The sequence below is a fragment of the Polyergus mexicanus genome, unplaced genomic scaffold, assembly GCF_030449975.1.
Source record: "Polyergus mexicanus isolate NDT 795.1 unplaced genomic scaffold, iyPolMexi1.0 SCAF_13, whole genome shotgun sequence".
Classification (NCBI taxonomy): Eukaryota; Metazoa; Arthropoda; class Insecta; order Hymenoptera; family Formicidae; genus Polyergus; species Polyergus mexicanus.
Genome location: NW_027223333.1, coordinates 7,864,167 through 7,888,350, shown reverse-complemented (window position 1 = coordinate 7,888,350; position 24,184 = coordinate 7,864,167). Strand labels below are relative to the sequence as shown.

Below are 24,184 nucleotides of genomic sequence, written 5' to 3'. Positions count from 1 at the left end.
GTCATCCCCCGGCGGCCGACGGCCGCGTCGTCGAGGAGGAGGTCGGGAAAGAAAGAGGATGAGATAGCGCGGAGAGACGGAGGGAAGAGTAGAGAAAGCGGTCTGCGCGTAACCGGTCCGCGCTTTATCCGCGGCGAACGCAGCAAAGTCATCGCGCAGGCGCGCCGCAGCGGAGTATCCCCCGCAGGATCATTTCGCGCCGCGACGCCGTGCGGCAGGCCTCATCCGCGCCGGCGGCTGGTCCATGCGGGTTCAACGTCGTCGTGCGGGACGACGACGACGGCGACGAAGAGCGAACACGCGACGCGGCCCGACAACGACGATTTAAAAGCAGCGTACGATGACGTTCGTCCGGCAGAGTTACGCGAGTTAATCGGCAATCGATCTCGATCTCGATCGCGATCGATTCGGATGCGGTCGACGCGCGCGTCTCGGCCCAACGACCATGATGCTGCGCCTGAGACAGGGCATTCGCGGGCCCGGTGTCGCGACGCTTGTCCTAGCGAAGACTCCACGTGAGCGCGGCTGTCATCGGAGACGCGCGAAAGCGGACCATTATCTGTGAACGCCCGGACCTTATTATCTTGGATTTTACCCTCGTGGATTTACAACATTTACGATCGATTGTGTAAGAATTTATCCGTGGCTGCGGAATCTTTCGCTCGGGAGATTATCACAAAGCTGAACGGCTCGGTAAAATTTTGCTAACAGCCATTAATAATTAAGCCCCCCAGGCGTTAATTGTGGTGCAGTGAGTATCGAGACATATTCATGTACGAATTTTAAATTAATCGCATAATCAAGTATTAAACGTGTATTATTTTCGAAAGAAAAAGTTAAATGCATATGCTGTTTCGAGAAGAGGCCATTATTCTCGAGATTTGAGAGAAATCTGAATTTTCAATGTAGAGTGAAGATATTCCATAGTGTGCCGATGCTATCAATAGACGTATGGATTGATGAGTACACATCGTACTCGCGAGAGTGAATATTGAAGTAAGGATTAACAAGCAAGGATCGGTAGTGCAGCGAGCGATCGAGGTGTTAAAAATGCTGTGTCGCTGGCTCGCCGTCCTGGTACTCGTTGGTTTTCTGCTGGTTATCGAAGCGATCGCGGTCAGCCAAGGTACGTTAAAATCTTATCTAAAATTTTCAGAACGTTAGCGAACGTTTAAGTCGTCCAGCATCGCCCTCATCGTCGAGGAGGATATCGCATTTTTGCGAGGACGTTCGAGATAAAATATTCTTGCGAGACTAATCTACGAAATTGAATGTCAGTGATGAAATCTGATACAGTCTCTTCATTTTTGCGCTCATTCGACAAATTTATCGCATCGTTGAAATTAATACAGCATTATAAAGATAATTCTCGTCATTGACAAAATTCCGCGCTTCAATTCTTTGCCTTTTCGCAATTAGTGCACTTATGATGCCATTAACGTTCGTAAAGGAATATATAATTATTGACAGAATAGGTATTAGCGTTCTATAAAAACAAATGTACGGTATCGCAAGAAATCCCTGCTCCATTACGCTTGTGTTGAGAGCCTCAAGAACCTTCGCGAAGCAAGCTGAGCTTTTTCATAGTCGTCTAATCAGCACGCGCAGTCTTGCATTACTAATCGCGAATTAATGAGAAACACGTACTCGCGTAAAATGTTAAAATACTAATTGGAACCGATACAATATACTTGAGAACTGATTTCAATCTAGATCAAAGATTTAGATTTTTTTATTTTTTTTTTTATTTTTTATTATAAGAGTATATGCAATCACTATGAAGCTATATAAAAATTAAGATATTTATTATTTGTGTTTGAACATAAAATTAAAAATTAATTTATACGAATTGAGATAAAATTTCATTTGTACTTCAATAAAAAAAACAAATTATATCGCGGAAATTCTTTTTTCCATAGTCTCCCGGATAAATTCAAAATTTTCGCGTCAGCGTGAAATTGTACAAAGTTACGTAACGTTCGCTCGCGCACAGCTCCGATTATCGCTCATAACGATTCGAAGTAATTACGCGGGTGAGGAACTATGTCAAATCGACCGAATCGCATCCAGGATCCCTCTCGGATGAAACTTGCGGAAGTACATCCACGCGCGGAGAATCCATTCGCGGCTGTGTCGGCGAGTTCGATAACGTCGCATGGGATCGCGTTTAAGTCTCTAATTAGCGCCGCTAATTGTCGGTTCATAGTCAGTGATCCGGGATAATCGTACGGTAGTTGCTCGAGTGTGCGAATGCTCTGCGTGGAACTGAATAATGGCATATATATGCTAATGCGCGGAAACAGGTGCGAGGATTTTATCCCGGTAAACACGGTTCGACGACGACAACGATGATGACGAGAACCGCGGCGATAGTGAGGATCGCGTGACCATCGGCGTTTTACGACGCCGATGAATAATTAAAAACGCTCGCATGCGCATTCTTACTCGCCGTTTGTCGGTCAGCGAACCGGGTATCGGGAGCAGCCGAATAATACAATATAACGGCCATCATCGTCGTTGCGGTATCGTCATTACGCACTCGGCGGAATCCTTACAATCAGAGCGCGGCAGGATACGACGCGCATCACAGAGATGCCCGACGCACAAAGCTGCATAGAACAAAAGCGCTCACTCGCTTCGCGTCGTTTGCGCCATTGGCTCGAGAACGTAATTGAATACGAATGTGCGCATACCCGCGATGATTGTTTGCCGGCTGCCAGAGGGGAGAGAAGTGATTTCATTGCTTTATAAAACTAAGGAAAATCATGGTATTTCGCGAAAGATGACACTTCGCTTATCTTCTTCCAAGGCATTCTACTAGGTAATGAAGAAAAAATAGAGATCTTATAAAAAAAGGAATAATAATGACATCAAAAAAATTACATGTCTTTAAAATATTTAATTTCAAATTATATAAGCGTTTAAGAATGGCGTGAAGATAAAAAATGTAATTTAAACATCACTTATATTATATTAATATATTTTAGTACATGAAAGGATTCGTTTATACTACTACGAATATATATCCTAGTTAATAATTGTTATAAAATGACATTTTTCAACAAGTTCATATATATGAGAATAATTAGATAGTAAATGTGACTTAAAGTGCTCTTTTGTTCGGCGAACGTTATTTCCTTTCGTCCAATTAGTCAGGTTCATTCATTAACTTTTCCATCTACGTATCGATCTGAAATACTTGCGCGCAGATTTTATTGTTCTCGCTTAGTTAGCCGTTAATAGGTGCGGGAATACTTGCATGATCGGCGCCGATGTGCCGATACAGCCGCGTATTCGCGTGATGCGTGTACGTTTAACGCTAATGTGAATTCAGCGCCGACTTGATTGACGTATATGCGAACGATTCGCGAGCACGCGGCTCTCTCGTGAGAGCATAACCGATGAGCGGCGATTCGGTGGCGCTTTAGAAACTGTTCGTAAGCGGTGACGCGGGATTTAACAAGCGATTCCGATTAACGATGGGACTGATATTCTCGGGCGAGGTATTCAATACTTGACACGTATCACATACGTCGATCTTTTAAAATTGACACAACTATATTCGTAACACGCAGAGCGCGGTATAAATTCTTTTTCTCAGCAGAATATAATACCCGTTTATTTTTATCTTTTTTTTTCATTTTTTGCAAATTTTATGAGACAAGCAACAAACGATGAAACCGCGTGTAACGTGCATTGTAGTTGGGGTCGAAAAGGCGAGCGGTGACAATCTGACCGGAAATTATAGCAGATCGCGTGCTATTACAGCTCAGCGTGAAGAACGTGAAGAACTCGACTGAGCGGCTTAGCTTAATTCACGATAACGTTCCAAATGTGAATTAATTAACACATGCGACTCTTTGACGTACGTATTTTTAATATAATCCGCTTCCGGATGCAGTGCATTGCGTGCAATAAATGCAATCGTGTAATTAACCGGGATCACGATTTAGCCACAAGGGTTTTTAATTACCTTGAAAGTCGCCTCTTAAGCTGAGTAAGAAAGTAAGCGGGGGGAGAAAGGGAGGGAGAAAGAAGGATGGTTATCCGCTTTACTTATTAAAGATACCCCCTTTGAATAGTTTGTTATTCAGGTCGTTTGCCATTTTTTTTTTGACGTCGTTTATGAGCTCGCTTTTGAGAAAGAATGTTACACATTTCCTACCTTAGGATCAAATGACCGGAAGGAAATCAAGCTTTTAATAAAGAGAATGGACTTCAAAAAGTTCCTTTTTCCTTCCTAAACCATCCTTTCCTCTAGTATATGTCAAACAGTCCCAAGCGGACATTGCTGATCAACCAGATGTAAATAAGAAGATTGCAATCTTTTCGGGCAATATTAAGGTTTTCGGAAATCCTTTAAGGCATGCAAGACGTCGGCGTGACAAGAAATACGCAGTACAGTCGGTAAAAAGCAGTCCGTTTCTACGGAAACTCGATAAGACTTTCCTTTAATTGCAGAAAATCAATCTCACGAAGTTGTGCGAGCGGGAAAATCGCTTTTCACCGACACGCACAAAATCGCATCGTTAGTCTCTGTAATTATAGAGAGAGACAGTCCAGGACGGGAAAGCCCATTTCGGCTCGATCCAACGCGCAGTTTTATACAAGTTGCTCGATAATCTTACGAAGCTTCATCAACGAAGTCTTTGATCAATTCAGAATGGACTTTTCCTTAACAGAAATTCAATTATGTGCCACATTTTTTACTATTCTTTTTAGTATGCAAATATTTTGACGAATAAGATTGAATTATAATCCATATTATAATGCTGTTAAAATATAAGTTAAATAACGAAGAAAGAGATATTGTTACATTGATTCCTAAAAAATACGATGCTTTTTTAATATACTAATATTTTCAGGCTCTTCAATTAAAAAAATTTTTTTTTTTTAGAAAGAAAATCAAGTGTTCGAATTAGTCAGATAATCCGTTTGAATAATTTTTAATGCGCTTAATCCAACATATTGATCTACGCTTTAATAAATTTGCATGCAAATTTGAAAACTACGACACGTGAACTGAAAAATCAGAGTGAGCAAAATATTTTTCAACGCGATCTCTATCCGTATTTAGAATCAAAATAAAGCCAAAAAATTCCAAGTATCGAAATCGAAAGGCGCGTAAGCGTTTACTTTCCCATCCGCGTTTCTCCAAGTGCTAATCCATTTACCTAGGCTTAACCGATAGCTTTGCTCTCGGATTCACGCCCGAAACTCTGCTTTCGCAACAAGCTGTGGAGAGCGTGTAATTGAAAGTAGCTGACAAGCGGTCAAATTCAGCAACAGTAGCAGTTCAAACAGCGGTTACACGTAATTTTCATTGCCGACACGGTTATACAAGATTCCGATGTTACAAATCCGCGGTACATGCGTACAGAAAACCGTAATAGACGCACGTTTACATAGTACGTACAATTTTCATTTTCATTTTTGCACGCGTCGCATGAAAAAAGCAATTTCGTAAAAGAAAATTGCACGAGCCAGGAAAAGTTTCGGTATCGACGGGGATATAAAAAATGTAACAATCGCGTGACAGAAACATCAATATTTTTTTTTTTAATGGAAACTATAATAAACTACATAACAAAAAGAAATAATCTATTTTGTTTTACTTGTGTCAACAATGTGTGTTCGCATAATGCGAATTTATTAAAAAAAAAAACTTGATTTTATGTAGACAATAATAAGCAAGTACGATCATTGTTGCACAATTTTGTGCGCAATAAACGTGAATTGTGTATTCTGTTTTGCGCGCGTGCATCAAAATCCGTTTTAACAAAGTTTAATTAGCCATAATGAAATTGTCAAGCGTACGCTTCGCCTAGAAATTACAAACTAACATCTCACGCCATCTTTATTCCCTGTGATACTATCCTGATTCATTCAATTGTATCGCAAGAGTTTAATTACATTCAACAATTAGAAATCCATTCATATGTATTAGAAAAGCTAAAAAAATAACAATCAATATTTTACTGTCAAAAGAATGTCGCACAGTGGATATAAAATTAATCCGATGCTTTGTGTCGGATATTTTTTTTTCAAATAACTAGTTATCGTTTATTATCTCATAAAAAGAGTTTTCTCATTCCGCTATTATTAAGTATGGAATTAAGAATGTATAACGATCATAGTGCGCTTCTCTTATATGGGAGAACAAAGTGCAACTGGCGCTTGTTCAGAAAGGCACGCGTTGGTCGTAATTAATAATGTTCGCGGGAGCAAGTAACCCCGAGCCATGAATCGTCGAGTACTTAGAGCGCTTAATAAGAATATGGCGGTGTTAAAAAAAAAAAAAAAAAAAAAAAAAAAAAAAAAAAAAAAAAACCGTTGAGAGAATCAATATTCTCGTAAAGCTACCGACCACCCATCGTTAGATAAATACACCTATACCTCGGCGAGAGGATCTCCATAATCATGCGCGCTCATCGCCATAAATTACTCCGGGTCCAGGCCGGTTTCGCGAATGCCTCGACGCGCGTGATTCCTGGCTTCATATCGCGAACTCGTGTCGTGCTTTATGTATTACATAAGCCGGACCCAACCAGAGCAGGTGTAAGTCGATGACACGTTCTATCTGCCGTGTACGTGAGTGCGACGACTCGCATGCCACTACGAGAAAGCCACCCGAGGATACATCCTATCTTCCTCTTCCCGTCCTCTACAACCGTTAACGTGAAAGAGTTCCCCGTTCGTGTTTAAGGCAAGTTATACTTTTTGTATTTTTATAAATGCGACCATGTTTAAAAATTGCAGAGATAGAAAACTAAGGTCACATTCTCGGTTTTTATCGCTATATAACTGACTTCTATTTCATATTTGAATCAATAAAAAAGGATAAAAAATTTTAATAAAAAAAAGAAAAGATTTCCTTGTAATGTATTTTTCTTCCGCTTTGAAATAAGTTGACGCTATAATCTCAGAATGAGATCTTTGATATTATTCTGAGATTATCTTGATAATTAATATTTGTAGTAATCAATGTAGGATGATTTGCAGAAAGTTAGTAAAAAGATTGGTCAAGATAATAAAGAAGAATGATGTAAAAAAAAAAAGAAAGACTTAAAGACTTCCCCACGGAAAATTAAAGCGCGCTAGTCGTAAATCTTATCTCATTAACAAACATTTATATGTCATTTGTATATATACAACGTGTACAAATTCGATAAAAATTATTGCAACTATAATAATTACTACAATTATTATTCGAAACATACACACCTAACATGTTACATAATTATGCAATCGTATATTCATGTACTGCAGTAAATGATGAACTATCTCGCGTCGGTTTAGGCATTTGCAGGAAATTTCCGAGTACCTAAATATATGCATTATATTATCTTGGTTTACAATGTTGTCTCATATTAGCGACAGGTTTCCGAGCTCCCTTCTGCCATTAAAACGTTATTTTGGATATTAAGAATAAACATATAATTGCAAGTTAATTATATGTAAAATTTACACATACAAAAAGAATATTTGTCAGATTCTTGCACGAGATCTTTTAATTACGCTTCTTACAAAGACATCCTTATCTTAAAAGAAAAAAAATGTGCCTAATAAATACACATTAGCGTTATCGTCAAGTGGTAGCGCGTTTGCCATGGAAAAATTAAATGACCCCGGTCCATTAAATTTAAACACGGTATTAAAACACTCGGGATAAAGCAAGATTAAATTAGCACGAGGGATCGCTTATCTACGGCATCCGTGAAATCCCCGGCTATTATTTACGAGCGGCTTAGCGCGCAGCATACATACATTTTCCGTTGGGATACATTTTCCCCGTCTTGCATTTTTATTATCGGCCGAGAGAGCTCCCTGAAGAACGGACGCGCATTGCTTTTCGCGCCATTCAGACTCCACGTGCAATATCACGCGTGCATTTACGATCGCTCGCATGTGATCGCGCATCGCTATTTACAGCCCCACATATCCAGAGACACATCTCTTCTTCCTCCTATTTTTTCCAAAGAAGTTAATAAGCTTTTCGCGCGAGCGTTTCGACGAATCACCGCGAGCGCAACTTTTCTTTGAAACGGAAGAATAAATATCCAGGAACACGATACGTGTGAGAGTGTGTCTCATAATTCACTCTTTCACCGAGTGGATCACAGAAAATAAAAGAGCGTTTCGTGTCAGCCGCGGATTCATGTTCAGCACTTCCGTAATTTAGCCACGCACACGCCTTTCAAACGAAAAGGCCTCTATTAGACCGCTAGACGAATGCTTTTGCACTCGTGAATACCAGATGTGCAGTAATTACGTCTTCAATCTGTAAACCTTTTGAGTGGTTTCAAAGCCACATTATATTTGCCTTTAAATTTATTTCAAAACAATAACTTTGAAGATAATTAAATTATTTCACATAATATTCATAGCTAAAATATAAATTCTCTTCAGATATATATATATATATAATACAACAACAAGATCAAGGAAATAAAATTTATATTTAAAAAATATATATTTTTTTTTAATTAAAAAGAAATAATAAAAAGATTATTATATATATTATAAATATTATTATATTTATATAATTTTGTAAATCAAATATAATTATAAAGTATCAGCTGTGCATTTAAGAATTATTTTCGATGTTAAATTATCCGTAATATAACATAGTTGGAGCATTCGATTTTATTTTCGATACTATCGACATTTGTGTGATAATCCATTATAGATGAGGAATCCTTGTTAAGGGATTTGTGGATGAATAGAAAAATATAAGCGGATTCTACAGATATTAATGATTGAGGAATATGTGATTCAACTGTCTAATAATATAACTGATTCCAATCGTCACGAATATTGCACAGATAGAATTTGCTAATTGAAACGTAATAACGAAGCATTCATCTCCGTGTATCGCGGCAACGGGCATAATTATCGGTAATTTAGCAGCGGGAAAAAAAATACAAGAGTCATCGTATGTATTGTGGAGGATTATCCGGATTGGTGGATACGCTAAAGCGAGGGAGATGCATTTCTTCGCCGTCCATTAAAGCGACGAAAAGAACACAACGTATTTTATCGTATGTGGCATTGAAGACAAAAAATAAATAATATAAATCCCACGCTCTCTAATCGAAAATATTGAAAGATATAAAAACTAAATATGTAAATAAATTAAACAATGTTATAACATCATGTTTTTTTTTTAATTGGTTTAGTCTAAAAAGACTATCATAATGTAGTTGTCATCCTTGTATTTATCTGTTTCACCCACACTATACGAATTTCAAGTTGTTCAATTAATTTCTGCTACCAATCCCTTTACGAATTTACGTGATGAAGATCGGACGCACTACTAAATTGCCTACCGTAATTAATAGTTAACGAGTAGACGTTACACTTGCTCGCAGCACAAAGCCCGCTAAAGGTTACCTATCAAGGAGAATCCTCTCGCAGGGAATCGATATACTTTATAACATAACTATAGGTATAATGACTTTGTATCACTCACCATGTCTGTAACTCCTGGCAGCACATCTTGCTTGGAAACCACGACGATACTAGAGTGTATAGAGTTTTTAATCGCGGCGACATCAAACGGATGGTGATCAAGTTGCATCTGAAACAAATTTTAAATCAAACAAAATATTATTTTAAATGAAGTTGTATAAAAACAAAAATAGGAAGATGGTTAATCTTGATATTATCTGTAATAATATCGATACTATATATATATATATATATATAGTCTTCCCTCAAATCTGTATATCACATAAAACTTTTTTTTTTTTTTTTTCCTCGAAATCAATTCGATTTTTTAACTTCAATATTATAAATCAACAATTTTATTTATTTTTGTATTGTAATGGAAAAATTTGAGCGAAACTGAAACTCTGTTTATATTTTTCTAAACAAAAAGCCTGTCTGGGTAACTGATGCTAGATAAAATATTTTTTCACGTATATATGCAACTAAGCAATTATTTTTTTAATCGCAACAACGAACAGTTGGTGTTCGTTCATTTGAAGCAACGAATATCACGCGCTATCGAATAGACAACAAATCCGCGTTACGAATTTGCAGATTAAAGCACATATCGGCAAAAGATTTACTCAAGCGATTCGTACGTAATGCGTCGGTAATCGTCCCAATAAAATATTATCGAAAAAGATTATTAATCGAGTCGCAAAATGTTCATATTACGAGGTCGGATGACGATGCAAAAAAAGAATCCAATCCGTATTTAAACTTCGGTATGGCCGCTGCTACCATCCCATATAATCCGCTTAAACTCGTTTTATTCGGCCAGAGTTTGTATTATTACAGTCATTACTCTGACCTACGTATGTGCTTAATGGGCAGGTTTGCAACTGCACGGGGGTTGCAAACAAATAAATCGAGAGATACTTAAAAAGATATTGCACGTATCGATTTTTTTCCGTCACATTATTTGGATTAGTTCGGGTGTGAAGATAATTTTAAAGAAATAAAAAAAAAAGTATGTTATTATAATCATTATCAAAAATTAAAATATAAGATACGCATTATTTATTCATCGCGATTTTATTTAATTATAAATTATATAGAAATTATTATAATTTGTAACTAAATAAAATCGATGAATCTTCATTTGGAATAGTATTTAGAATTGAAGAACATCGCGACGCGAATACATTCCGTTATTCTATACGAGCTTCGCGCTTTAGGCTAGATTAAATTATACTTTCTCGCGTAAGAGAAGATAATAGATTATTTTCTCTTACGCGATATCATCTGCTTTACTTCGCGGTATCAAGAATCTTGGTCGCGGTCTCAAACTTCTTCAAGTTTCCCATAGCGCGGATGATGCCTCGGTGCCACGCGTGCACTCGTCCGAGCGTCGAGGAAATTGCCAAAGTACATGAAACTTTTGCTGTTGCCTTTGAGCCTGACAAATCTTCCACCGTCGCATCTACTACTACCCCGACCAGGCCGTATAAAGGCGAACACATTCTCCCCCGTGGCGATGCTCGCATTCGCGTTCGCAATTTTCTCGAAAGCCTTAGAATTTCGAGCTACTCGCCGACGTCTGCGAGTGCTACGAGTGCTCTCTCGACCGCAGAGTCCGATAAATAAATAAATCGGCCCCGTTGCGCTACGCTACACGCGAATCGCGTTTTCACTGCGCGCCTCGCTGAGAAAAATGTTTCGTGCGAAATGCTCCGACTTATTGATGAGGCAATTACACGAAGAGCGCGCATTTTTCACTCTTTAATTTCGTGCAAAGGTGATAAAGACTTTGGAAAATTGAAAAGCAAACTGATATATCTTTTCTTTGTTTCCATCCATCCGCTGTCTAATCTTGTGGTAATATGCCATATTTCTCGCAACGGAATTATGTTTTACACATGTCATCTTGAGTTAATGAATTATGTATGCAATGAATAAGAATGATAGAAGAGAGAGAGAGAGAGAGAGAGAGAGAGAGAGAGAGAAATCTAAATTATTATAAATGAAAAATTACCAAGTTTAACACAGTGAAATACTTTATTGATGTTTCCTGCTCGAAGGTAGGTATTTATATGATCGCTCGGCGGCCTCGGCGCGCGACCAAAACAATGTTTATACATACATATATTTATGTATTCCGATTTATTTATTTATCGAATTCTGCGGTCGAGAGAGCACTCGTAACACTCGCAGACGTCGGCGAGTAGCTCGAAATTCGAAATTTTTATACATCGACACTTTCACTATTCCCAAACAAACCGTTATATTTAATTCAAATTCAAGACCGTATATATTATACACGTTACGTGCGGTTCTTTGTTAAGGCCCGTAATTTCATAACGCTGTACGTTGCACATAATTTCAAGTCGCGCTTCCGTGTGAATTATGTTACAACTTTGAAGACAAATTTAGGGTAAAATTTACAAACATCATCGTTGTAAGTCAACAACAACATTAGCGGTTTCAGTGAAGCTCTTGTTGCCAGAAAACCTGATATTTTGACTGTTATCTAACATCGTAAATTTAATGTTAAAATATATGACTGTCTAATCCAGACTTTTACTTTATATATATTCTGAAATTTAGTATAATATAATATCACACGATTGATACTTTCGCGATAAATAACATTGTACTTCGTTTTCATGTTTTTAAAAAAATTGAGCAATGATATACCACATTTTTTCTATCTGTTTAAAAAAAATCAGAGCATTGGTATAATGCTATGATTTTTTATAGCGAAAATGATATTACGAAAATTTTTTGATTAATTCTGCTATATGGCTTTAACAAAATATCAATGTCGATGTGAAAAAGGATTTATAAAAATAAAACATCATAAATATCAATCTAAATACCGGTAAACATCTCTTTTTATTTAAACAATTATGTCATTTATGATATGCAGCTCGAAGAAAAATCTGCCGGGAAAATCTCGCGTCGACAAACTTATGCAATTTGCAAATAAGAGCTTTTCCTTTTCTCTCTTGGCAGCGCCATATATTTTTTCCCCTCGGGTAGATTTCGCATCCCTCGTACAGACGAATGTAATGAGTGTTTGCATCTCGTACATCATAAAGATAAGCCCGATCACATTTCAACGTCACGGTGTGGCCGTACGAGCTCTGAGAAATCGACTGCTCTCGCATATCACTTTCTCTCGAGACGTACCGCAATATCCTTACCAATAAATAAATGGTTTATAAGCGCGGATCTCTCGAATATATAGAAATGTGTCTCTAGAAGGTTTCACCTTTTGATCGCAGTTTCTTTTAGAAAAGCAATTCGCAAATTCGAAAAGCAAAAAAAAATGGCTTTTTTCCAGAACGATCGCAATAATTAATTTGCAAAAAAAAAAAAAAAAAAAAAAATCAACATGAATGAATCTGCGAAGAGTAAAATAGTTTTACTGTGCCAAAGAAAGTCTTTTAATAGTGTCGGAAAGAAATACAAGCCTTGTCCTTGTTTAATTAATAGAGGCTTGTGTAACAAGGTATAACGTGACAGATTCAATTACCCAATCACCTCGCGACTGCTATCTCTGTTGCGCAATGTACCAATCTAGCAAGAGACAAGATCTGACCGTTCTGAACCGTTTCGATTAAGAATCTCACATGTATTAATTCATCTTACACATTCAGAAGCAATTATTTCTAAAAGATATTAATATCTATAAATTCTGCACCCTTTTTCATATTCATTTACTTTTTACGTGCATGAAAAATTTCTTTGTAAAATATTCAAAACAGAGCTTGCTGCGGATCTCTCTTAAAAGCTTATCTACTTTACGTAATTTAAGTAGAAGAGTATTGCATATGCAAGAGGATCGCGTCTTTAAGTTGCCTTTGAAATAATATATGTCATTGTACAATAACGACACGTTGCTTTTATTCATTTTAAGATATAAAATTATTTCGTCTTTGTGGATTTTTAATGTCGTGAGATTAATAATTGATTACATTTTCATTCGGACCCGTATCGGTCATCATATCGGTGAGAGATAATGCAACACATTCTCAAAGTCCGAATCCCCGGTCCTGTCGTCCATAACGTGCGTCACTACGAGATGCGATAAATAAAAGAACATCGTAATCTCAGTGGTCGGCCGCATCTTACGTATGTATGAAGGGGTAACCGTGCCCCGAACATGCGCCATGAGCGAGGGGTGCAGAGGGTGTAGGAGTTAGGCTGTCCGAGAAGTTGATATAGAGCCTCGAGAGACGGCCCCCGCCGGCCTCCGACATTGAATTATTGCGACGGTTCTTGGCGAAACCGGGAACTTGTTATCCGAGGTTATGACAGTATAAAAATACTCGTCGTTAAGAGGCCCGAAGTTCGAAAGTATCGACGACCACGTCGCGACGACCGACGACTTCTTAGGGAGTTAGGAACATGTCAACGCAGTGCAACTACAACGGTCCTTAAACCCTATAGTCGTAGATATTTTAACGAAACAAATGATTTTTATGCAGACTGTTTAAACTTGTCAAATATTTTTAGCATCTCCTCCTTGTATTAATATCATAATGAAAGTTCTTGTAAACATGTGTGCGAAACATTTTAATAGAAAAAAAACCAATGTACGGATTAACTATATACAACTGTCTGCAGTCTATTAAATTAAGATTCTATTATATATACATATATATATATATGGTTTTATTTTAACGTTTGTATACTATTTTATTTTCTTACAATGTAATTTTCATATTCGACATATAAAAATTAAAATTGAATAATTTTTTAATGTTTGATGTTAAATAAAAATGAGAATAAAAGTGAAAACGCTTAGATTACATTTCTTCGATTTTGATATCTTAATACTTGATCTTCCTTATTTATCTTATTTACCACTCCATATATATTTTTCAGTATACTTTTAAGTTTTAAATTAAAAGAATTCTTTAAGTATTTCTTAACACAAGTGATCAAAGATTCAAGTGATGTATCGTTGATAAAGTAAAGCTTCAAAGAAAAAGAAAAAGAAAAAAAAGAAAAGAAAAAAAGGCTCTAAGATTTATTAAAAATTAATTGAACGTGAAAAATATGATTTATATCTTCTTTTATAGTTGTAGATTTTTTGAAGGATGTAAACCTTAGAAATACGTTTATTTTATTTATTATAAGAGTTAGAATAAGGCAATAGTTGAAATCTTTACGCAAAAAAAAAAAAATATATATATATATGTAACAATACAATAAATAAATCAATAACAAAATAAATAATTCAGATTTTATAATAATTTTAGGCAATTAGAAAAATATTCGTCTTTTTCCGTATATAACTTTATAATAAATATTAATGTTACACTATTTGAAGAAATTATTACATTCTTCCAATTTTTCAAACTATACATATATATTTCGACAATATCTTATCCAATTTTATAATCTACAATCTACAATGTATATCTTCGTATACAATAAGAGTTAAGATTTTAATTTAATTTCTTTCAGAATTTATATTCTTGAAGAATTATTGTAAAACACAAATTTTCAGTATATAAGCTTGAATATATAAGTAACATGAACTATTGGCACAGGTTTATTATATTCATCTTAAGAAGAGTATCTCTGCAAAAAGGAGAATATAACAGACTCATAAAGTGCATTGAAAATCACTGCATCAAATCTTCTATATTGGCATAGATTGTACTGTTATAAACACTCATAAATATAAAATTCGAAATTGTCAAAAGTATAATTCAATGAGAAGATTCTAACGCTCTTAAATTTTCAATCTGGCTCGATTAAAGGGCACAAAGTTTATTAAATAACAAGGTTTATAAACACCCAAATTAATCTCTCGTATAATTGCAAATTTTGTAAATATTAGTTATACCAGCAAAAAAAAAAAAAAAAAAAAAAATTTTGCACGCACATTTTTACATGTGTTTTTCACTATATTTATCATTTTATTTGGTATTTATTAATTGAGCATTTATCAATTTGATAGGAAAGTGATAAATTTTAATAGATAAAATAGGAAAAATATAAAACGGCGTAAATTTATCGCTATTAATTTCTTTCTGTCTTTCTCTTTACTATCTATTTATGTAATTACCATACTTGTAAAAAACATTTAAGTGAAGTAAATATGTATATATTAAAGGCTAGATAGTAAAAGCAACCTTCTGGCAATCAATGATCTTTTCTATGAACTAAACGCGAAGTGCAATTAGGCGTTTGCCGACTCGATTCACGCTCGTCGGCGCAAAAATGGAAAAAGGCAAAAGAAGAGGAAAAAAAATTTAGAAAAAAATTCGGTCTCAAGACTAGAGACGAAGGACGTGAATTTATTTCAGAGACTCCGTTTGATTTCCCAGGGCGAAAAATCCTTTTGAAGAATCGTGCGATCCTCGTATCGTCCCTCTCCTCTCTCCCCAACCGCTTTCCCGCTTAAGAGTGAGCATGAATAAGTTTTGACACTGCGACTGAGTCTGCCGCGTGTAAAAATCGACATTTGAAATTCCATATTTCTTCGTCGTATAGGGCGCATGAATGGCGATGCACTTCGATTAAACGCGAAACTTCGAATACGAGCGGCAGTGATGAAGTGTCACGCAGGAAGAGGCGTTTAACGGGCACGCAAATTAATCGCGTTAATTGACTTGCGAATTGCTTCGATGATTAATTCGTGAATATCGAATGAGGTTGCGTACAGACCAAACAAGCAAATGCTCACAAACAAGATAAATACAAATAACAAAATCGTTTGCGATATACTTGAGATCGCGTCAGCACTAATTTTGTTTTCGATTTCATATTTTGTTAACGATCCTCTCCAGACGATCTAATTTCACCTCTTTATATACATATGTGCTATTATATTTAGAAAAGCATATCAAATATACATATATGTATATAAACATAAAACTCCCCTAACTCTTCTCACAACTCCCCTCAACTTTTGCACAATTACGCAAATTAGAAAAAATTTATCCCGTTTATTTTATTTGTTTAATGCCAATCCAGTCGACTTGCCAGACTACGTAAACGCGTGTTGCATAATTGTATCGAATCGCCAAGACGTGCAATAGTCGTGCATGTTTAAGAAAAAAGGTATTTTCTCGGAAGGGGAGGAACGGAAAACGAATACGATGCAAGAATTGACCGGGAAAACTGGATGGCTGCATCGAATTAGCCTAGAAAACGACTGCACTCCGCTGCGAGAGAGCAGCGGGAAGAAGAGGTGGTTGATCCGGGGGCCAATAATTGCGCAACTTACCATACATTATGTCACAAACTAGCGCGGCATTAGCGAAATGGAGCCCCGCGAACATAAAATGATCGCATGCGCCTTTAGGCCGATAGGAACATTGAGCAGACCAACGTCCGTACTTGCGTAAGCTTTATGTAAATCTTTAATTTAAGAGCCAAATCGATTAAGAACTTTAATTCATGCTTCTGCAAAGTAATAACGAGCCATTAAATAAATTTATGCAAATTTTTCTTGCACGAAAATTTGAACGTTGTAACTTGAATCTGTTCTTAAAAAATGTGATAATAAAAATTCTTTTGTGTTATATTCTACATCAAATGAACATGATCACAATAATACATATAATAATTTTATAATACAATATGGTTAATGTTATTGTCACTAAAATGCAGTATAGATATAACAAAAAAATTCTCTCTCTCTCTCTCTTTTTTTTTCTGAGGGAAGGTAAAACCTTTATCGCGATCATGTTGACTTTTAAAAAGCTTTACATGTATAACATCTCAGCAACTGTTTTCATAAATGTAAAAATAGCATTATTAAGCAGACGTTCGCGTTTTTCATTCGCGCTTGTCAAGCTAACCGGAAGTTTCGTCGCGAAACGTATCGCATAGGTCGAGAGTATGTCTCGAGGCGGTGCGCATGCTACGTGGAACAACAACTCCATTACGGACCGCTTGTTCCAGTCAAAAGAAGCCGGTGGAATTTCCCTTCATAGCCGGCGTTGAAATGCTCGACGAGAGTCGAGCAGTACTGTATGTATGTATATGAGGCCGATTCATCCACTGCTACTCCTCCGACATGGAGATACGCCAAAGAATTCCCTCTCCATTTCTTCAATGTACCAACCCTTGAGAACTACTCAATCTCTCTCTCTCTCTCTCTCTTTTTTTCTCACCTGCTTTTCCCTCTTTATTTATCTTACGCGCCGCATTATCACTCAGTCATTGTGCAGATTGCACGAGTCTTTTGCTAGCTTTACGTCCATTGTGTGAAAAAATTAGAAAGACAAACAGAGACAGCTCACTGACTAACGCCATATATTAAAAATTTGTAATAATCACTTTAATTATTCATAACGAAAAATTATAATTATTAAAAAATTATACTGAGAAACAAATTTCTATATTTATATTCTGCATATATATTGCGATCGACTCTATTACGAACGATGATTTTTTTCATGGAATCCGTTCGGATATATATAGTAGCGGACGGTGCAACTATCCGTCAAGTACACAAGACGTTAACCATCGTTCCAGTATGTTATGCCACGTTGCGCTCTATTTCATAACCGACCGCAAGATTCGATTTGCATGCCGAGAGACGCGTTCCTCATGATACTTTATCGCCGACGCGCGCGGGAGGCTTCCGAGGCCACGCTTTAAGCTCCGACGCTCCTCTAAAGCGTATCCAATTTTCGAGACGATGCAAATAGACCCGCGAGTTGCATCCGTATATCTGCGGGGGATGCGCCGACTCACATACACACACACACATACACAAACACACACATACACACACACACGTGACAGCCACCATGTTTCCTTTAACTCGCGGCAGCGGTTACATTCAATCACGACTAAAATGTAGGTTTCTTATCGCATGAAAACCTGTATGCACGGCGCATCGTGGCCGCTACATATTCTGCCGCACGCCGCGCTATATCGCCGGTGTATTGCTTCATCCTTCACAGCTGCCGCATCGTTGTACGCTCATGCTGTATGCATGCATCGGCTCGCTCCTATTTCCATAGAGTTCGTAAGTGAGAAGAAACGACATCGAAACGTATAACGCCGACCAAAATTGCATAATACATATTTTTGTCGATAATATAATAGATTCACGATAATGTAAACCCAAATGAATTATGCGCGATAGAAATGCAACAGAAATTACAGGGAAGAGATGAGACACGCATTTCATTATATGTATTGCTGATTAAAAAACAAAGGAAAGAAATTATTTACATATTATAATTTAATAATATCTGGCCATCTATATATATATATATATATATATATATATATATATATATATATTGTATATTGGCAAGTATTCTCGATTTTCTGTTCCGTTGCATATTAATATCCCAATCGTTTACTAATCGGTAATTATTATATGCTTTTTCAAAAAACTATCAGAAATTAATAATATATTAATAAACGATGCGGCGATAAGTTGGCAGGGGAAAAAAAATGAAAAAGAGAGAACATGGCACGAACGAGCGATATATTAAATTTAATGGTATCTCTCCCGCGGTGTGTGTGTGTAAAAAGATATTCAGAGCAATAATACCGCGCTGTGACCCACATTGTCGAGCCATATTATCTCTTTAAAAAGCCTCAAAACTTTTTTCTCACGATTCTCATCCTAGATCCGTTAGCAATACCCGCGTGCGCATCGTTTATGTTTTTCATCACGATCTGATAAGCCCGGTAGTTGCGTTTTCGATACAGTTGCGCAAAAATTATTTCATCGCCGTTCACGCCGTATTGTTCCTCGACCGGAGTTATATCGAATACCCCCGGCCCTACCAATCTTTCTGCTTCGTCGCCGGAAGTACGTTTTTCCGATCGGTTTGTGCCGGTGCCGGCCCGATTTTCCAGCGCATTATCCGCATTTCGCTATCGCGGGATGGAATATGCCACGCGATGCGTTTTAGCCCTTTCCTTCCGGATTGCGCGAGTGAATATCGTTGCAGAGGATAAGTCGTCACCTAAATAACGCTTTTAAATTTCTACTTGAATAACACGGCATAAGCAGTCCCAAAACCGATCACATGCTTTTAGGAGAAACTCCGTTTTTCAATAGAAAAATATTATGTAATTTTTATAATGACATTTTGAATTTAAGAGCATCACTTTACTATATATTACTTGTTTAGGATTAGAAAAAAAAAACTATAGCATCATAATATGTGTCTCTTTTCTCTCGCTTATTGCTGATTAAAAAACAACAACGCATTTATTATCAATACTTTTTTTGATCATTATTATTCAAATTAAGCTTCTAAATATAAAATTCAACGTATAACGTACAATAGAAAAAGAAAAAAAAATTTATTTATTATTATTGCGAAACACATCGATATCAATATGTCATTGAAATTATTCATAAAACTCAGATTATAATTATATATAAAAGAAAGAGAAAATAGATAATGGCATTTAGGCGATTATTCGTCTTGCGGTAATATATTGATTTTAAGATTTTTCCGATCGAGATATCGCAATTTTTCGCGCGAGTCGACTCGCAACAAGAGTATGACCGAAATGAAATTGGAGATGACATTTGGAATCGTGGAACACGCGCGGTGCATCGTCGCGATAAGAAACATTCTCCGCTCCCCAAATGGAAGAAGGATCGCGCAAGGAAAATGGACCGTCGCTAACGGCGTGCATAAAAGCATCAAGGACGATACGTAGCACCCATAGCGAGCCCGACGTATCGGACGGTCGCCTTCCGAGTATAATCGTGATATACGGCCAATATCACGAGACGTACGGATACTGCAACGACGCTCACGGACGCGACGGGGTGCATCGAGGGGATCCTATCCGTTCGAAGAAGCGCGACGGGGCGCGGAGAAAAGTGGGATTAAGCTCGGCAGGATGTATCGCGCGGAGTCCTAGGATGTAGCACATGCCGCGAACGTCGCGAAATTGGAAAGTTTCCTGACAGAAAACCGTATTGGTTGACTGTGTAAACTTTCGGTCCACCATGGTCTGCTGATTATACAACTGCCGGCTCGAAATTAACGCCCGCTTCTCTCCATCCTATTATCTTTAGAATCATGCGAGTGCACGTTGCACGATTTGTCTTCGCAGTAACAAAGTATCGTGTTTATAATACGATTCAGAGAAAATTATAGAGTTTGATCGATTTAAATAGTTAATTAAATATTCACATAAACAGTTATTTAATAACTAAAAAATTTGACAAAGCTTTCTATTAATTACATATGAATTCATACGTGTGTATATGTATTTGAATTCCTAAACATATAAAATGAGAATAAAAAAAAAAGAACAATTTTTTCGACAACACTTTTCGCGCAAAGTTTCATTCGAAATCTATCTGGGCTTTATCTTGAATTTCGCATTTCCGTATGGGAGAAAGAACGTACATCAACATCTTCTGGATATCCTGCAAAAGCAAGTCTTTGCGCATGCACGTCTGCACAATCGTTTGCACACAGTAGTTCGAGATGGTGGTGAAAATTTACCGTAAAACGTTATACATTGCTAGTGACGTTAGAAAGCGAAAAATCCGTATGTACTTTTATGAAATGTTGAACTTCATACATCTTTCTCATATCTTTGCGTTTTAATCAAATTCGCCTGCCATCTCGAAAAATAAATTTATAATATATATATCGTATTTCATGTGTATATAAATGTGAATTACAATATATTGTTTTATTTCTATCGATTTAAATTATCCCATCAAATTTTGGCCTTATTCCACATTTTTATTTTCTTTCATATTTTGTAATAATAATAATATTGTATAATCTTACTTATATTATACACATTTCTTGTACTTTGTTCCTTCTAGATCGTGTAATTTCGATAAGACACCTTAGCATATTATATTATATTTTAATCTAAATGTAAAAGTTCTTGTAATTTTTCTTAAATCAATTATTAATTATTTGTCTAATGAATATTATATGCGCCGTTAATATCGTGTAAATATTTATAAAGAGAACTCGATCAATGATTTTTAATGCACAAGTTTTGTCTCCATAGATGCCATCGATTGTTTCAAATCATTTCAATCTATTCAATCAAACGTTAATTGAAAACATTTAAAGTAATTAAAAATTTATTTTTCATCGATTGCTCGCTTCAATCGTATTCAAGCCTTTTGCTACCATTATCTACTAATGCCTCGATACTATATTATATTATTTATCTACATTTATCATCCTTTTGCATCATTTTCAACAATCATAATTTAATTCGTATATAAAAGTTCATTCATTTGCGCGAATAATTTACTGCCAGAATCGAATGAATTGCTGTCTCTCTCTCTCTTTCTTTTTGACTTTAGAATTATTTAATATAATATCAGAATTTTATCCAATTTTCTTTCATACACATTTTGAAACAAAATTTAAGTAACAATTATAAGTTACAATTATATAAGTTTCCTCAGTATGATTCTTTGTATTTGAAATAAAAGCTAATAAGGGATAGGATAACAAAGTGATCCGGCATTATGTGAATTTGGTAATCTAAAACGTTTTAACGATACAAAGGGAGCGTAATTAACCCGCCATAGCTGAAATATGATGTACGCGTACTAGCGCGGCCGCGTTGACGCATTCAACGATCGTCGAGATCATCATTCGACATATGGACTACAGTGGCTTGTTCGATAATTCAATTACGGAGGCGAGCGCGCACACGCGAGAACGTGTTTGCCATACTTGTACGATCTGCGTTTGACGCGCCGCCTGATTCATCCAACCGTGTTAACAGCAGCGCGGACTTTCCGGCGGGTTAATGGCGGCCCGAAAATCGCTGACAGAACATTGTAATCGGCCGGCAATGTCATCAGGATCGCACAATGGTTCGTTGGACTTTCAATACGTTTCGCGAGTCCTGTCGAGCATAATCGAACATCGCGAATAATCCGCGAGCGAAAGAGGCGAGTTTGCTGTGCCGCGTCACATTGTCATACGCAATCGTCGCGTTATATTCATAACGTCAATGTTAATCGCTTTCGCGCCTCATTTAAATTGTTTCACGAAGCTACAGATATTAACGGCCGAATTTTTTCACGGATTTACAATTAAATACCGTATTCCGTCTTCCTTTTCCTTTTCTTTTAATTTTCTGCGATTTGTCATTTTCCTTCAAATTTAAGAATCTATCATACTATGTACTTGAAATTTCTCAAACTTTGAAATTTAAGCTTCTTCAATACATACGTACTAAACGATAACACGTCATTGAATGAATGAGCGATATGTGGTGTATTTTTGCCACTTACTTAAATTATATTAAAAAAGAAATAAAAATTACTTTTCTGATGAGAAATTTTTCATTTTAAATTTTTGCAGTAATTTTAAATCCAATATTACTATTTTCAACCGTCGTTCTCAGCCGTCTAAGCTGTAGAAAATTAAACTACGTAAAGTTAATATAGTTGACACGAGCAAAAGAGTTAAATAATACATTACAGCTTGATCTCACCTTATTCTTACAACGTGCGCGGTGCCTCTTGAGCAGAAGCTACAACAACTCGACAACAAAGTTTGCCTTCTCTTTTTACGGTCCGACTTTTAATGGATTCTCCGACGCGTCGAAGGCGCCACCGCGTACACGCATGAAGCCGCTATTTACATTTTCTGCTGTCGACTAATGTATTATAATGTAGCGGGTTAGAGCTACGCTCTAACGCGTCGCTAAACTTTTAATGCGAGATTGCAGGCGAGCATCGAACTTCGCGGCATCGGCATCATCGAAAACTTCGACGGCAACGAAGAACGCGATTCGAGAAAGCTTTCATCGCGCGTGCGTTTTCACTCCTTAGGCGAATGATTCTACCTATCGTACGTTTCTCTATGGAATTCTCTGCCATCGTTAGCTCTCCTTTGACATAGTGTTGGCGCTCACCTTGGATCATTATGAAAATTAAATGTTGCAATAAAAATTTAATGTTGTAAGAAGGAAACCTTTGAGGAAAACATTCTCTCGTGTGTACCCATTTAAAAATTCAAGCCTATTACTCTCTCTTTTAAAATTCTATGTGATAAATGTCGTGCATAATTATATGTTTATCGCGATTCACGAAATAATAAGCGATAATAATAAAATGAATGAGAAGGCTAAGTGCACAGAGATATATAGGAGAGTTATACTATAATGCAATATATACTATGAAAACGAGTTCGAAAGCGAGTTGAAAACTCGTTTCGCAGACACGGCACGCCTACGATAGACCATTGTATCCGATCTAAAAGTGCCGTTTTTACGGTTCGTGCCGCGGGTTATAATGAACAAAATGTATTCGTTAAAGTCGGTAGACCGTTACCATGAAAAATTCACTTAAATCGATAACTTTCAAAAGTAAGAAAATTTCGATAGTAGTATTAGTAGTCGTCTTCTTTTAGTATTACGAAAGATTTTTAATACGAGATCCATTTATTTTACTTGAAAATAATTGCAAATTTATAATAAAAAATTTAATAATGTATATTATTAAAAAAAAAAAACATAAATTGTTTTTTCTTTATTATGATCTATAAAATATATTTTAAAAGTTGTTTATATAATAAAAAGCCACGTTAATCATTCTTTTTTCAATGACAATTATAATATCTATAGACATCATTGTTAAAATTGTTATTGTTATATTTTATTTAATATTTCTTGTTAATCGTGCAAATTATAAAAAAATATTGAAATTTTAATGTTCTAATTAGGAAAGAATATGTTTTACGAAACGCGCTAATAAAGTATTTTTCCGACTCGAAAATTTACATATAGCATTTTGCTT

General features: G+C 36.4%; 1 protein-coding gene across 1 annotated transcript in view; it reads left to right on the top strand.

Annotated features, from left to right (window-relative positions):
• The first annotated feature begins 219 nt into the window (after positions 1 to 219).
• Dpr1 (defective proboscis extension response 1) overlaps positions 220 to 24,184 on the top strand; it is a 288,257-nt gene continuing 264,292 nt past the window's right edge. The window contains exon 1 of the mRNA XM_070305830.1: positions 220 to 1,126. Coding sequence (XP_070161931.1) covers positions 1,051 to 1,126 — 76 coding nt within the window. The 5' untranslated portion in view covers positions 220 to 1,050. The remainder of the gene's footprint in view (positions 1,127 to 24,184) is intronic.